Consider the following 17,215-nt stretch of genomic DNA (forward strand, 5'->3'; position numbering starts at 1 on the left):
TCAGACGGGGGCTACAGATGCTCTCAGGGTTTAATGTAACTGGAGGTGGGTCAAAGGGATGAAGATTGAGGACTTCTCATGTAAAACAGAAGTACGGTGATCAGTAGCACTTACAATTCAGGAGACCAGCTTAAAGTAAAAGAAATCCAAAACCTAGTCAAGTGCTACGAGATCTTTTATATCCACTGAACATGTGGACTCAGCCTCTGTTTAATGTCTCTTTCAAAAGATGGCATCTCCATCAATGCATCCTAGATATATGTGCTCAAGTCCTGCATTAGGGTTTGAACTTGCAACCGTTAGACTTTGAGCAGCAGCCCACATTCAGGTAAGTATATTTTTAAAAACTTACCTTGTTGATTGCAGCCTAACAGGCATTCCCTTTAAGATCCACCTGTTGGGCTGCAAATAGGCCTGGTTTTCCTGAGTGCTGGCTCTGGCTGACGACAGGCAAACCAATCTTGCAGTGGGGGCCTCAAACAGGCATATGCAAGGGGCCTAACACCTATTTCAGGCATGGGCAATGCATGCTGTTTTTTTTTTCAAACCCTTACCAATATGGCGGGCAGCGATTTTCTGGCTTGTAATGAGTGTAGTTTCTGCCCTCTGTATTGGAGGCTTAGGAGGTCGTTGAGCGACCGAGAAACGGGCACTGTGCGGCCGAATTTCTAGGCCATGATGTGAGATACTGGGCCCGTCCTAAGAGCACCTATCTTTTTTTCCTTTTCTTTTGCTGTTTTGTTTCTTGTTTCTGTTTGCAGAGTTAATTAGAAATGAGAATACTGTGGTATAATAGAGGCTAATTGGAATATTTGTGCAGCATTTTATAATGTTGGTGTTTTGCTTGTTGAAGTGATTGACTGCTTATGTTTTGGTAAATGCTTATTGTCATTTGTGGCTCATTTAAAAAAAATAAAATAAAGCTTTAAACAGATATATTTATGATCTTAAAAGGAGCCGTATTCTATAATTACCTGTAAAACTTTGGTGATTTAAATGGCAGTCACTGTCCAGCAAATATGTAGAGTAACAGTTACAATAAAAATTGTGCTTGGTCATGTTTTCTAAAACCCATATTGCAATTTTCAGTTCAGCGGGAGTCAGGCTTGCTGAGGGTTTCATCCACTCATTTTGGTTTAAAAGCATGATCTCCTTTGATGCACATCAATCTTTGAAAATAAACCTAATTCCATTTTGGGTTTGCAACCTGTCTCATTTATTCCCATTTCCCCCTTTCCTAACCCCATTTTTTTCTCTCACCCATCTTTTTCTGATTGTATCTCATTTAGTTCCAGTGAAGTCAGGCTTGAGGCTGTACGTTAGTGTCCAATGTTGACTGACAGAGGTCTTATGTGCTTCTGGGCCCAAAGAATCTGCTGCTGAAGGGTACTGAGGCAGTGGATACTTGGACCAATGGAAAACATTAGAAGGGAAGACCTGACTCCCCAGAGCGAGAGGAAAGCAGAACTGTGATGGCTAGCAAGCAAAAATGAGAGGAGTTGGGACATCGAGGTTGAGCAAGAATTTAACCATGAGACAGCTGACTAAAATGGTTTGGGTGGGGGATAGAACTACAAGTGGGAGAAAAATGGAGCAAATGGAAATCTGTATCCAAAGGCTTTCTCATTTTTTGAGATTTTTTTTGGGTAAATGGGTACTTTCTGAGTGATAGTGAAGTACATAGTGTGTGATTGTGAGGGTTACAGTTTTTTTTGTTTGTTTGCTTTTTTAGTGAACATGGCATTTGAGCCAATCCAGCATGCTTTGTGCCTCCCAGAAACTGAGGAGAGTTTCTCGTGACCCATTGCCATGTCAGGCATGCATCAAATGTAAAATTGTTAATTATACAGATACTTAATTATATGGATACAGACTTTGTCAAGAGCTAGCAACCCAGACAGCATTGCATTGTTGGGGTTCAGTGTGTGCTTTGGCAAAGAGCAGTGAGGGAAAATTGTCTTTTCAGTGCACCTGATTAGAGATTGCATTTTGCTTTGCTTCATTCTTCATTCTTTTGTTCTTTGATAAAATAAGTCTCCTTCTTGCTATTTTGCCATGCTTGTGAGCAAGCCACATGATAGTTGGTCTTCCATGGTGCCGCAGACAGATCGCCACAAAATTAAATAGAAAATGACATTGGCTGAATGATTTTTTTTTCAGACAGCAGACCTCTAATATTGGTGTCTAAAGATGATGAAATACTGTACATAATCATACCCACAATGCTGGTTTCAATCAGACAGTAATAAACGTTCTTGCCTGTAATCACAAGTGTACTGCTGTTTCATTAGATTTTCTCTGAGGTTTCAGTCCTCTTCATCTAAATGTTGTACAGCACTGGAACATTCAACCCACAATGGGCAAAGCATGATACCAGTTCACAACCAGCATTCCTAATCTCTGGAAAGTTGGCTGCACTTTACCTTTTTATAAACAAAGATAGTTACTTAAACATTTCGCTGAGCATGGTAAACCTGCCCCAGAGGCAAGCCTCCTAAGCTACTTGATGTACTTTCAAATAACTTGGGAAATTTACATCTTCATTAAAATGTAAATGAGGAATAAAATTAATAAATCCTAATAACTAAGATTTGGACGTGAATGCTTTAATTCCTAGTAATAGGGTCTGACTTTTACAAAGATCCTGTTAAATATTTATTAGAGATTCATTGCCTTCGTGCATGCATGTGATGTTTTATTTAAATCAAGATTTTAAATAACTTTAGTGCATGGTTCAGAATTTGTTTTGGGGAGTGATGCTGGTAACGGTTACCCTTTTCAGCACTCACTTCTAGCACAAGGCACTGATCCACATATGCTAACTCATTTCATCTGGTGGTACATTTCCATATATATATATGTGTGTAGATAATTCAATATCATGGAAGAACTCTGAAGAACAGTGCAAAAATGTTTCTTTTTGGTTTCTGTGTTAAATCTGTAACTGACATTTAGATGGAAAAGTGTATTAAACAATTAAATGTAAACAAAATGTTACTTTGCAGAAAAATAAATATATACTCACTGTGGGTCCGGTACAGATGTAAAGGCATTGGTTGTATGTTAGCAAACAAGACTCAAGAAAAATACTTGAAAACAGTATCATTTTAATCAGGTATGTCTTGTTTTAGGCATCTGGAGGGAGCTTACACAAAAAAGGTTTATAAAATAGTTCATACATCTTTGTGTTATTATACAATGTATTAACTATTAATATGTTAAAAGTCTTGCATATATGCACACTTCCTGTATGTGGAGCTTCCTTCGTGTAAAGTTTTTTTCTGTTGTGCTATTTCCATCACACTTTTTCTGTCATGCTTAATTTCCCTATTTTTAAATCTGTTTCTATCCTAATTCTCATATTCTTGTCTCTGATTGGGTAATTCCTCATGTGACTGCCCAGTCCCTCCTAGGTCCCAAATTGCATTTCGAAGTTGAAGTGCAGTTGTCGGCACCATCTTCTGTTCTCTTAAAATGTAGTAAAATGTGTTGGTCCACCAGTAAGCAATGTCACTGGGCTAGTAGCAGATGCACTATGTTATTCGGTTCAGGATGAATCTGCTGGATTAAATGGAGATATTTTGTAAGCCGATATCATGGATGGGGGTGGGAGGAAAGAAGTGATTTTTTTTTTTCGCTGACTACATTTAACAACTGTCAAAATACACTTATCCTTTCTGCCATAGAATGATGAAATGTCAGGATGCATTACAAGACATTTTGTAGCCTTACAAATAAACTTTAAATTGGACACCCTGTTGGACAGATCAAATAGCTTTTCCTGTCAAACAAAGGGATTAATTTTAACAACTCAAGTATAAATAGGTGTTTTTGCCAAAATGCTGTTAAAAATGTTGCTACAGCAGATTTAGGTCCCTGATGCTAGACTGAAATAACAGATGGATATCCTCCTGAGAAGCTGAATTGTATAATAAATTTCATTACCAATGCTTTATTCTATTTATCATAAGAACAATCATGTATTATAAAAGACAAAAAATGAGACTGTTCTTAGAAACAAAAATGGGTCCAAACATTGTAGAAGAAAAGTCAGTTTTCATGAGATGCCTTGAGCGATGAATTAGTTGTTTACATTTATTGATGGATACCACAAATTCTAGGCTGACAGTTCAATGCTGTACTGAGGGAGTGCTGCAGTGCCAGAGGTGCCGCCTTTTGGATGAGAAATTAAACTGAGGCCCCGTCATCCCATGGCACTATTTCAAAGAGGAGCAGGGCAGTTCTCCCCAGTGTCTTGGAGAATATTTATCCTGCAACAACACCACAACAAGATTATCTGGTCATTATCACTTTGCTGTTTGTGGGACGTCGCTGTGCGCAAATTGGCGACCGCATTTCCTACATTTACAACAGTGACTACACTCCTAAAGTACTTAATTGGCTGTAAAGTGCCTTGGGATGTCCTGAGGTCGTGAAAGGCGTAAGCCTTTTTTTCTTTAATACACTCCATGCTAGGAATTGTGAGCAATATCAATTTTTAATTTTCACTCTTGTGAAATAATGTTTGTTGGGGGTGGGGGGGGTGCTGTGGTGCTGTGAAAATCTTTTTTTTTACACACACACACACACACACACACACACACACACACACACACCCCCCCCCCCCCCCCCTTTGTCTGGCCATTTATGAATGCCATTCTAACTGTGCATAATGATTTTCCCAAGAACTAATTTGATAATCAGACCTTTAAATTAGACTTGCACCAGGTGATTGTACACTGGTCCGTTTAGCTCTTTACAGCTGTATAGTTTGTGTAGGAGCATATGGAACTCTTATGCAAAACCTTCTTGAAAGTTCTGCGAGCTGAACTTTGTCTGTTTTGGATTAACTTAATCAGTATTCCTTTGAGAGCATCATGATGCTTTTTATTTCCGCCAATTGTCTCTTCTGTTTTCCTCTACTGAAGGCAGGCTCTTCGACTGCGGGGCACATTACAACAGGGCACATTGTACTGTCCTTATCTGATACCCAGATACTTGCACTCCCTGCAGCGGTCAATTAAAGCTGTTAGGGGAACAGTTGATTTTCTCTTCCCCAACCCAAAGAATGCTGAGGCTAATTGTGATGCTTCTGTTGCAAACTCAGCAGATACTAGGGATCATATCTGTCTCAGGTGCTTGTTGGGTAAACTCACTGAGCCTTTGGGGAACTGCCTGATACTTGGTTAACTACATATGAATTAACAGAACTCTGATCATTATTTTAAAGTACAAGTACTTGCGTCTAATAATCCACTAATGGATCAATTCACATTTAGGCTAAATTACATGTCCAGAAAGGAATAGCGGTAGCCTAAACTGCCTAGACACCCACAGTTTTCCTACATGCCCAAAATTTCAGGGCCCATAACTATAAGCTGAACCATTAAACTACATTACATTCTTGAAGTTACTCTAGGTACCTATATGTACATACTTTATTAAAATTGTTATACTCATGATTGGATGTGATTTTTGGCTAGCATTCCCTCTGAGTCGATATTGATGGCCAGTGTGCTTTGGGACAATAATACGCAACGATGTCTGCACTGAGTATTAATTGCAATCACTGTAACTTTATTGAGAAATATCTTATAGGAAGTTCAGACATAATGGGCTCAATTTAAACTTAAATTGTGGGTGCATTGGGGGCAGGGGGGGCATGCAAAAATTGCAGAAATGCAGAATGGGTTCGGAAGCTGGCTCCAACCTGCCGACTTCTGAGTTTCCCACAGACACACCTGTGTGCGCGCGGGTGTCTGAATCTGGAAGTCCCACCGGCAATTAAAGCCGGCGGGATGATAGTTATTATCAAGTACCTTATTGAGGTACTTAAGGCACTTTACTTGTGACATATTAGGTAGTTTGAACGATTTTTAACTTACCTGGGCGGCTTTCCCATGGCTTATGATTCATGCCTGGTGAAACCAGGCGTGAAGGGCGGATCAGGCAAAAATAAACAAAATAAATTAAATAAAAAACCATTGCACAAAGTTAAAACACAAAATCAACCTACCTTTCCACACTGCTCTGATGTTGGATGTCTCCCTCTCCGATCTCCCCCTCTTCCCTGCCCCCCCGATGTTCCCCTCTCCCCCCCCCCTCCCGATCTTCCGTTCCAGCGCCAGATGACGTCTCGCGCTCTCCCTTTCTTCCCCCCCCCCCCCCCCAGTGCTGCAGCTCCTGTTGGCAGCCAGCCTGTCAATCAGGCTGGCTGCCGGGCGTGAAACCCGGAAAGAACTTTAATCACCAACAATTACATTGTGATCGCATCGGAAACGGTAAGTTTTTTTTTATCTGGGTTTGTCACGCACATCCTCACCCCCGCCACCATTTCAAAATTGAGCCCAATGTGACCATGATATACAGTGATTTTTCTATTTCTATGAGTGAGCAGCACAAAGAAATATTAGAGAATTATGGGAAATCAGTACAAATAACAGTATTTTGGAGGCAATCCTGGAGTGTTCAGATACTTCATTTATTCTTGTGTTACTCAACTTATCAGAATCCAGCAACACAAATGGATAGCAGTGTGATGACATCCTGTTCAGTATCCTATTCGGATCATGTCTGTATTGTGGCCCCAGCTGGTGGGCTTGTATTTTGTACCATTGCTCAGTCTGATGCTCAATGTTACCAACCTGAACTCCTTGGACCCTCTGCCTTCTGGAGTTCCCATTGTATTGGCTAATGCCTGCTTTTTCCCTTGGTTTATGTTTGAGTTCATAGGGCTTGATTACATTAGAGCTCGAAGTTGAAACGCATACATTCTTTCTGTAAAAGCTTGGCATGACATAAACATTTCGATAATCTGTGTGGCTGCTAAATTGGTGGTTTATATTTCCACGAGTGCTTTTTTAAAAAATGATTTACTAGAGTCAAACAAAGACACATGAGGCTGCAAAACAATAATGCCAATCTGGATTCTGCTGTTAACCTGATCACAAACCTATAACAGCATTAATGTTAATACCACCACAAACACCACAACCAATCAATTTACAACCCTCCCTCTCTTCTGCGCTGCTGCACACTTGCACCCTCTGAGCTTTAGCCTCAGATTACCATTCAGAGCAGCAAGTGTGCCCAAAAGTGCTATTTTGAGCAATTTTAAACAACTAAGCAGGTTTAACCGCTGGTAATTTTGTGCTGTACAAACTGTACAAGCAGAACAGGCCAGCTGGCTAAGGGAAACAAACTGCTCTTGCGATGTCTAAAGTAATTCATTTAGGTCTGCATGTATACGATCTGAGGGCATTCAGTTTGTCTTTCATAACCATGGGTTGCAGATGTGTAACCTCTTGAGTAATGACAAAATAAATACCATTATGTCATTGTTTGTTGAATGCATGTTGTGGGAACACTGGTGTGAAGCCTGATTGCTGTTTGTGCTGTTGCGAAAGCTCTGACCAGCTGTATCTTCAGGGGGCATGTTTTTGTACCACTTTGTACCAGTACTGCTTTCATACTGGTCGAAAGCTGCAAGTCTGAACTGCATATGAAAGTTTGCATCTGGAGCAAGCACTCCATATTGCTGGCCACGTAGCCGCACATTAGTGTTCCATACTGCTGTTGGGGTGTGCTGAACTTAGGACAGATACTTCCCCGCATGGAGGGGTGTAGATTTGGAGTTAGGCTTACCCGGGTTCCTGTTGAAAACCTCCTGTTAGCTGACGTCAGAGTATTAAGGTCTGGGAATAAGTTGCTCACCTCCTTGATACCTGGTGTAGCGATACGATGGGTGAAAATACCTTAAAGTGGTGAATTACTGTCTAAATAAATTTGGTAAATGCAGCAATTGTGGATTGTCCTGACTGCAGAGAATTTATGGCTGTTCTTTGTTTATCATACTGTGCAATTTCAGAGAATACTCTACATGTGTACATCTATCAAGATTTTTAGTTTTTTTTTCTTGAGTCTTTTATGAATTTCAGTATAGATATATAAAACAATGAAATGAGCATTACTCTTTAATTTGTGTAATTGTGTGCCAATAACTTATACTTTAAAAAGTTCTGTAAATATTATAGCAGCATTCCGTTCACTAATGGTTCTGTTTTGTAATCTGCCCAAATGTGCATAAATACTAAAAGCATTTTTGAGTACAGCACATGATATTGATCTGAAATTGGCAAGGAGAAAAAGGGCTCCCATGGGTTTAAGTCTGAGCAGACAATACACTGCGCTTGAGGACACCGGCAGGGTGAATTAGAAAAGAGTCTTTGATGTGTAAAGAGTGTTGCTGTTTCTGATACATCACAGACAAAGCTTTCTTTGCTGTGTTTTAGCTCTGTGGTTTGTTCTCTAATGCTAAATTCTGGGCAACCCTCTTATATAATGAAACAAAAGAAAACTTCAGATTTGATGATGATTGTTTTGGCAAGAAGCTTTTTTCTGTACTGTGTATATCTCTTCTGTTCCCACAAGCTATTGTACAAGGAGAAGTGAATTTAGGGCTCTTTTGAAATGGATCTGATGTTATTTAGTAGCCAGTCTTAAGAGGGTTCTTTTATTTTTTTTAAATCTACTTGATCAAATGAATTTTTCCTTAAAAAGTAGCTAACTTATTTGATTGCTTTATGTCTGACCTATATTGGGGGATATCCTCTGACCTAAGTGTCAGCCTGGCTCAACTATTAGTCAGAATGGTAATAGGTTCAGATCCCACCCCAGACAAACTCCTAATCTAGGCTGACACTTTAGTGAGGGAGTGCTGCATTGTCAGAGATGCTGTCTTTTGATTGTTGTAAACAATTTTACAACACCAAGTTATAGTCCAGCAATTTTATTTTAAATTCACAAGCTTTCGGAGATTTTCTCCTTCCTCAGGCAAATGTTTTTGATTGAGATGTTAAACCAAGGCCCCATCTACCTGTTCAGGTGGATATGAATGTTCCAATTGCACTGTTCAAAGAAGAGTATGGAATTGCCTCGGTTGTCTTAACAGACTTCCCTCAACCAATATCACTAAAAGGATTATCTGGCTATTCATTCATTTACAGTTTGTGGGACCTTCTGTGCAAATTGGTTGCCGTGTTTTGCCTACATAACGATGACTACAGTTCAAAAAATAATCCATTGGTTGTAAAGAGCTTTAGGATATCCTGCGGACTTGAAAGGTGCTTTATAAATACAAGTTCTTTCTCTTTCTTTGTTTATGTCGGTACAAAAGGTTTTAAAGTGACCAAAGCCTCTGATTTTTGCTCCCATTGTGTACCTGCTCTTGTTGTACGTGGAATATGTTGATACTTGCATTCAAAAAATGAAGAACCTTCTAAGTGGATAACTTTCAGTATGTTACATGAGAGAGCTTTGTGGAGGGAAGTGTGAAAGTGAAACTAAACTGTACAAAGTATTTGAGTGAAACTATTTCATGAAGTTTGGATAGTTTTGGGATTTGTAAATCAATGTTTACTACTTTGCAAAGAAATTGAATTTTGAATTATTTGTAACGTAACAGTTATTATGAAAGCAGTTCATTTTTATTTTTCCTTTTTTAATTTTATAAAGTATTTTAGAGAAATGAAAGTAAAACATTAACCTTTCTGTTCTTAACAATTTCAGGAATTTCCACTTTCAACGGGAACGGAGTGACCATTTTGGAATGATTCATACAAACATTCTAAAGAAACTGTACAGGCAATTTTTATAGGGACTAGAATGTGTGAAATGGAATGTTTCACATGGGATAGATCGCATAAGTCTTTTTCACCCAAAGGAAAGTCTCTTGCCTTTTTTTTATTCGTTCATGGGATGTGGACGTCGCTGGTGAGGCCAGCGTTTATTGCCCATCCCTAATTGCCCTTGAGAAGGTGGTGGTGAGCCACCTTCTTGAACCGCTGCAGTCCGTGTGGTGAAGGTTTTCCCACAGTGCTGTTAGGAAGGGAGTTCCAGGATTTTGACCCAGCGACGATGAAGGAATGGCGATATATTTCCAAGTCGGGATGGTGCCTACAGTATATAGTGGACTATTTTAGACCGAGGCGAAGGGTAGAGTCCAGCACATCAGCTGTGATGCCATATTGGAATTCTATTGGCCATTAATTTCTCCTATGTTGGGTAGCACTATAGTCATGGGCAACAACCATTGCATTTCTGGTCCAAACTTAAAGGTGTTTTTAGATAATACTGATCATTGTTCCCAGGTTGCTGAAACAACATATTGCTGTGGTATAGAGTAGTGGATTAGAGCTTCATTCCTACAATTCTACACAGTGAGTTTACAGTTTCTGCCAGACTGTTAAGGGAAGATGCTGAACAATGCAAAGGGCTTAACAACTTGGGCATTACGGAAATTAGGAAGAAATTGACCATCTCTGCTTTCCCTAAACTCTGAGAAAGCATAGGGCTAGTTCTAGAGGCAAGTCACCTGCCTATCCTCTGTCAGGGAAGGTTTGTGATAGTTGCCTCAAAGCAGCAGCAACCTATAACCAGGTCACCTGGCCAGCCCTTCAGTCACTGTTTCCCTAAATTACAACAGTAACTACACTTCAAAAGTACATAAGTTGGGACCTCCTGAGGTCGTGAAAGGCTCTATAAATGCAAGTCCTTTCCTTTTCCTTTTCCTTTTCCTTTCCCTTTCCCTTTCTGTTACATTCCTTAATCGTCAGAAAACTGTGGTGCAGAGTGTTCTTGAATTTTTGACGTACACTATCTGCGAACAAGGCTTCATGCCAGGAGCACAAGGCCAAAAAATCCCCCCCATGGTGTTCTCTTTTCAACTTTTACCTTGTACAACATAACTGCAGACTTTGTGTGCAACTGAGAATATTGTCAGAATTTGTGTTTTCGGTGTACATTTGAGATGGTACAGGCAAAAGTCTCCTATAGTAGTAAATTTAACTATTTTTAGATTTGTTTTTAAATATTGCAGTTTGTGATCATATCACTTCAGTACAAAGTTATCGATTCATATTTCGTTTGGGAGGTCAGCATTTATGTTCTTTTGTAAATTTTCTGAGAATATGAAATCTCTTCCTCCTTCTGGAGCATGCAGTGTCTTTGGCTGAAGGTTTGGCCAGGTGATCTGGTTATAGGCTGCTGCTACTTTCAGGCAACTACAAGGAGGCACAGAAGTGCTGCCTGGGATGAATCCCCCTAATCCCCCCCCCCATTATTACTAATAACACTATATATGTGAAAATTATTTTCTGTAGATTTAAAGTCAACTCTGGAATGTTGTAATTGTGAAAGGGGGAGGAAGGATAGTTTCTTTAAAGGGGAAAAGATAGACTAAATTTTGCACCCAGCATATTGCTGTGTTAAGAATTTGGTTCTTTGTAATTTTTTTGTACTTGCGCCCTTTTTGTGTTAAGGTATGTTCTGGTTTAGTAGGTGGCACTGTCCCCTTCATAATTAATATTTTACCATTATCATGATCATATTTCAATCATCTGAAAAGCAGGAAATGCCCAGGGTGTTCTGCCCGTGTACTTGTCAGCCTGTGATTTTGCTGTACATTAAAACAAATGGGGAGGAAAATCATGGGCTGGTGGGTGCATAAGTGGAAAACTCCGGCCTATAAGTTTAGAACAAAACTACACTAAAGTAAGCAGTTTTTAAATCCCCTCTGTGAATTTAATAACACATATTAGAACAATTCTAAATTCGTTGTTGTGATGGAGTAATTTACTTGATAGGGAGATCATTTGATTATTATAAGGTATGAATGGGGAACTGGGAAGATATACATTAGCTGAACTCTGTTGTTTATAATTTGCAGGAGAGGCTCTGATTAATGAGCTTTTTTGCTGGCTGCTGGCAGAGGAATGACATAAAATTGATTTTGTGCAAACAATCTTTTTATTGTATTCCATACATTGTTTCTTCAAATTATGCATTGTGATGGAATTATCTTTTTTATGAAATGTTGCAGCCAGAATGGTGTCTCAGTTTATATTTAGGTGCTGTCATTTAGTTGATTTACTCTCTTCCATCCCCGTCATCACTCCCTCAAGTCCAAGGGGTGTAGATTTGAGTGCATCTGGCGCACAGCAGGTTTAACCATCCATCACCAAATCTGGCTGGACTATATCAAGCGCTATCAGGCCTCACTCTCCTCTGCGAAAACCGCCCACTACACCTGGAAAGCAAAGATAACCTCTGGCTTTTCTCCACTATCAACTTTCCCCATAAAACCTCCTCCTCTGCCCTTTCAACCCTCGCCTCCAATCATGTGCGAGGAGCTCATGGACGACTTTATCATTAAGATTGAGACTATCCATTCAGCTGCCTTTACTCCTCCGCCCTCCACTTTCCCCCTAAGCCATACCTCCCCACAGGCTCCCCCACGCCTTAGCCCTGAGCCCGTGCTTTTCCCTCTGTAGTTTCCCTCCTATAGTCCCTTAAGCCCTCTTCGAGCTCATCTTGTCCATGAGACCCACCTCCTGCTCTCAACCCCATTCCCACTAAACTGCTGACCACCCAATTTCCCTTCCTAGCCCCCATGTTAGGTGACATTGTAAATGGTTCCCCCTGTTCAGGTACTGCCCCTCTCCCTTTCGAAACTGCAATCATCACCCCGTTGTCAAAAAACCCACATTCGATCCCTCTCTTGTCTTTGCAAACTATCGCCCCATTTCCAACCTGCTTTTCCTCTCCAAAGTTCCTGAATGTATTGTTGCCACCTAAATCCGTGCCCATCTTGGCCATAATTCCATGTTTGAATCTGTCCAATCAGGTTTTCATCCCTGCCATAGTACCAAAGTGGCCTTAAACATAATCACAAATGATATCCTCTGTGCCAGTGACTGTGACCAGGGTGCATTATCCATCCTTGTCCTCCTTGACCTCTCTGCTGCCTTTGATCTGGTTGATCTCACCATCCTCCTCCAATGCCTTTCTTCCATTGTAAGGAATCTTACAACACCAGGTTATCGTCCAACACTTTTATTTAGGTGACGAAGGAGGTAAGCTCTGAAAGCTTGTGATTTTCAAATAAAACTGTTGGACTATAACCTGGTGTTGTAAGATTCCTTACATTTGTCCACCCCAGTCCATCACCAGCATCTCCACATCATTTCTTCCATTGACCAGCTCAGTTGGATTATCCTTGCTTGGTTCCACTCTTACCTATCCAATTATAACTAGAGCATCTCCAGCAATGGCTTATCTTTCTGCTCCCACACCATTGCCTCCAGAGTCCCCCAAGGATCAATCCTTGGCCCCCTCCTCTTCCTCTTCTACATACTGCCCTTTGATAACATCATCGAGCAGATTTGGAGTCTCTTCCACAGGTACGGTGATGACACCCAGCTCTACCTCTCCACCACCTCTCTTGACCCCATCACTGCCTCTGTGTTGTCAGGTTGCTTCTCTGATATCCAGTCTTGAATGAACTGCAATTTTCTCCAGTTAAACAGTGGGGAGACCAAAGCCACCATGGACTGTATGCTCGACCTGAATAGCTCACTGTAATAAACTGTACTCAACATGTTCTCATGAAGTTCTGTGTATCTAGAATTAATGATGTGACGTGAGATAGATTGATTTGCTATTTATTCTGCCACCATTCTTCTTGTTTTTAATAACATTCCTAAATGTGAGTTGTGCAGCAGACCATTCAGTGAAACTGTAGGTTTACACCTTCACATTTTTCATTGTGTAGGGAGCTGAGTAGAACAAAATCCCTGGTACAGTAATATAATGTCCTTTTATCTGGGTGTGGGGGTTAAGATGATACAAAGTCTCGTTTGGGGGGTAATGTGAAGTTTTTTGGTATAATTAGGCTTGATGGGCTGAACACCCTTTATATATCTCTTACTGATTTCTTTGCTTCTCCTCTCTGAAGGTGCTGACACATAGTGATGTGTGGTTCTATGAGTGCTAGCCTCCCTCTGGTACCTCACCCAAGTAGACATTCTTAATGTGTGAGCCTAGACAGTAAGTGCTGACAGACTATTTGACTGTGACGAGCATTGCAGCCTAGCCTGATCCTGGCCTCATCCGATGTTCACATAAATGCACTTTGCTGCAGGACTTGCTAGATAAAAAGATTGAGAAAATGAACTTTGTTTATCTCCCCAAGATGGGGTGCTGAGGCTAACTCTACTACCAACCTGACTGAGATCAGCTAAATCAGCAGGGACTGAATCTGGAACCTTCCTTCAGTGTAATTCAGGACCACACCAGGTTGTGCATTTACGTAATAAGCCATCCAATTTTTTTTTGATTCGTTCATGGAATGTGGGCGTCGCTGGCAAGGCCAGCATTTATTGCCGATCCCTAATCGCCCTTGAGAAGTTGGTGGTGAGCCACCACCTTGAACCGCTGCAGACCGTGTGGTGAAGGTTCTCCCACAGTGCTGTTAGGTAGGGAGTTCCAGAATTTTGACCCAGCGACGATGAAGGAATGGCGATATATTTCCAAATCGGGATGGTGTGTGACTTGGAGGGGAACATGCAGGTGGTGGTGTTCCCATGTGCCTGCTGCCCTCGTCCTTCTAGGTGGTAGAGGTCGCAGGTTTGGGAGGTGCTGTCGAAGAAGCCTTGGCGAGTTGCTGCAGTGCATCCTTTAGATGGTACACACTGCAGCCATGGTCTCTAGAAATAAGGAGAAATACTCCAATAAAGGGGAAAAATAAAGTTAGTTTTCTTTTCTTATACAGTTGTGGTGCTGGAAAGTTGTATAATCTTGGTCATTTTGTAAAATAAAAGATAAATCACAAAAGCAACACCGGTGGATTTGTAAAGGACAAGTCATGCTGCCCAACTGAAGTGCAATTTTGAGGAAATCAGTGTCGATAGAGGGGATGTAGTGGATGTTTTGTATGTGCTAATGAATATCCTGCGACTGTGCTCATGGTCAGTCAGAGGACATGGTATTTTTTTAGCTGCGTTTGTTGTAATGGGCTGAGAGGATACAGCTCCAATTAGAGCAAGTAAGAATAACAGGTGTTACCGTTACAGCATTACCCACTGGGGATACGTCAGTGCTTTCAGGTCAAGGATTTTAATACATTATGTAGTTAGATTTTCAGAAGATGTTCAATAAGATACCACATAAAGAATGACGTTTCTGTGCTCTGCTTTCAGGTGTGCGTCACCCCAACATAATCTGTGATTGCTGCAAGAAGCATGGGATCATGGGAATGCGATGGAAATGTAAAGTGTGTTTCGACTACGATCTGTGTACACAGTGTTACATGATCAACAAACATGATCTTACTCACTCATTTGAACGCCATGAGACTGCACATTCACAAGCGTAAGTAACTGCTGTTTTGTTATTCCCACTGTGTCATTTGCAGTTTGTTCTGAATCACAGCAGTAGTGAATACAATTGACTGCTACAGATAGGTAATACATTTTCTGTAATGTTCCCCCTTGTTTGTGTTGTACACAGCTGTTAATATGATTGTACCAGTAACATGTGTATGCTGAAAAGCAGAAACCAGTTGTTTTCCAGTTTCATAGCTCACATTATAATTGAGGGATGACCAGGTATTTCTTGCTTTCATACCACCCACTGTATAAAAACATAGAAAATAGGAGCAGGAGTAGGCCATTTGGCCCTTTGAGCCTGCTCCGCCTTTCAATATGATCATGGATGATCCTCTATCTCCATACCATATTCCCAGTCTCTCCCCATACCCCTTGATGCCATTTGTGTCTAGAAATCTATCTAGCTCCTTCTTAAATATATTCAGTGACTTGGCCTCCACAGCCTTATGTGGTAGAGAATTCCACGGGTTCACCACCCTCTGAGTGAAGAAATTTCTCCTCATCTCAGTCCTAAATGGCCTACCCCATATCCTGAGACTGTGACCTCTCATCCTGGACCCTCCAGCCAGGGGAAACATTCTCCCTGCATCCAGTCTGTCTACCCCTGTCAGAATTTTATATGTTTCAATGAGATCCCCTCTCATTCTTCTAAACTCGAGTGAATACAGGCCGAGTCCACCCAATCTCTCCTGCCATCCCAGGAATCAGTCCAGTGAACCTTCGCTGCACTCCCTCTATGGCAAGTATATCCTTTCTTAGATAAGGAGACCAAAACTGCACACAATACTCCAGGTATGGTCTCACCAAGGCCCTGTATAACTGCAGTAAGACATCCTTGCTCCTGTACTCAAATCTTCTTGCAATGAAGGCCAACATACCATTTGCCTTCCTAACTACTTGATGCACCTACATGTTTGCTTTCAGTGACTTGTGTACAAGGACACCCAGGTCCCTTTGTACATCAACATTTCCCAATCTATCACCATTTGAATAATACTCTGCCTTTTTGTTTTTCCTTCCGAAGTGGATAACTTCACATTTATCCACAGTATACTGCATCTGCCATGTATTTGCCTACTCACTCAACTTGTCGAAATCGCCTTGAAGCCTCTTTGCATCCTCCTCACAACTCACAATCCCACCTAGTTTTGTGTTGTCAGCAAACTTGGAAATATTACATTTGGTTCCCTCATCCAAATCATTGATATATATTGTGAATAGCTGGGGCCCAAGCACTGATCCCTGCGGTACCCCACTAGTCACTGCCTGCCACCCTGAAAGAGACCCATTTATTCCTACTCTCTGTTTCCTGTCTGCCAAATTCTTTGAGAAGGGAATTTAGAAAATGCACCCTAAGCTCTCTCGATGACTGAGTACATTGCCTAGTGTGGAACTGAGCCATATAGACCAGGAAGGTCCCAGATTCATTCCTTGGTCTGTGTGTGGTCAAGGAGATGAAAAAGCAAGGGTTTCCTGTTCCTGATCCATATCCTTTATTTCCTGTTGGAAAATATACGTGAGGGCAGGATCAGGCTCAACTTTGATTCCTCCATCATCTTCAAATAGTCTGCCAACATTAGGTCTGTAGACTCACAGATGAAGAATGACTATTTGACTGAGGTTTCAGAAGGTGGTTGATGTATATGGAACCATATCCCAGACTTTCAGGGTGGGAGGGGAAGGAGAAAACATTTTGCACATTTACCAAACCAATAACAAACCATAAAATAAAGAATAGTATGCCTGGGAACAATTGCAAGCCTGTGTTCCAATAAAGTAAAGCATGAATGATTTGTATTCATTGTAACCTGTAATTATTGTGATCCGAAACTATCACCTGAAGCCTTAAAGTCCTGAAGCAAGCGTCGTTCTGTTGCGACATTCTGTATCCCATCCTGCCTGAGTTCAAGCTTGTTCTGTTTGGTTATTGGTCCATCCTGATTGAAGGATTATTTTCCTCCCCATCCAAATCCTGACCATTTCAACTAACT

The 17,215-nt window shown here is 41.0% G+C and overlaps 1 protein-coding gene and 1 long non-coding RNA gene across 5 annotated transcripts in view; one reads left to right on the forward strand and one right to left on the reverse strand.

The window, feature by feature from the left end:
• mib2 (MIB E3 ubiquitin protein ligase 2) overlaps nt 1-17,215 on the forward strand; it is a 201,439-nt gene that overhangs the window by 75,133 nt on the left and 109,091 nt on the right. For all 3 annotated transcript variants that reach the window (XM_067970398.1, XM_067970397.1, XM_067970399.1), the window contains one exon: nt 15,036-15,207. In XM_067970398.1, the coding sequence (XP_067826499.1) occupies nt 15,036-15,207 (172 nt within the window). The remainder of the gene's footprint in view (nt 1-15,035; nt 15,208-17,215) is intronic.
• The window catches only part of LOC137301038 (uncharacterized), a 28,572-nt gene continuing 14,447 nt past the window's right edge, over nt 3,091-17,215 (reverse strand). For both annotated transcript variants that reach the window (XR_010958219.1, XR_010958220.1), the window contains exon 3: nt 3,091-3,561. This is a non-coding gene — a long non-coding RNA (uncharacterized lncRNA). The remainder of the gene's footprint in view (nt 3,562-17,215) is intronic.

This window comes from Heptranchias perlo, chromosome 32 (assembly GCF_035084215.1).
Source record: "Heptranchias perlo isolate sHepPer1 chromosome 32, sHepPer1.hap1, whole genome shotgun sequence".
NCBI lineage: Eukaryota > Metazoa > Chordata > Chondrichthyes > Hexanchiformes > Hexanchidae > Heptranchias > Heptranchias perlo.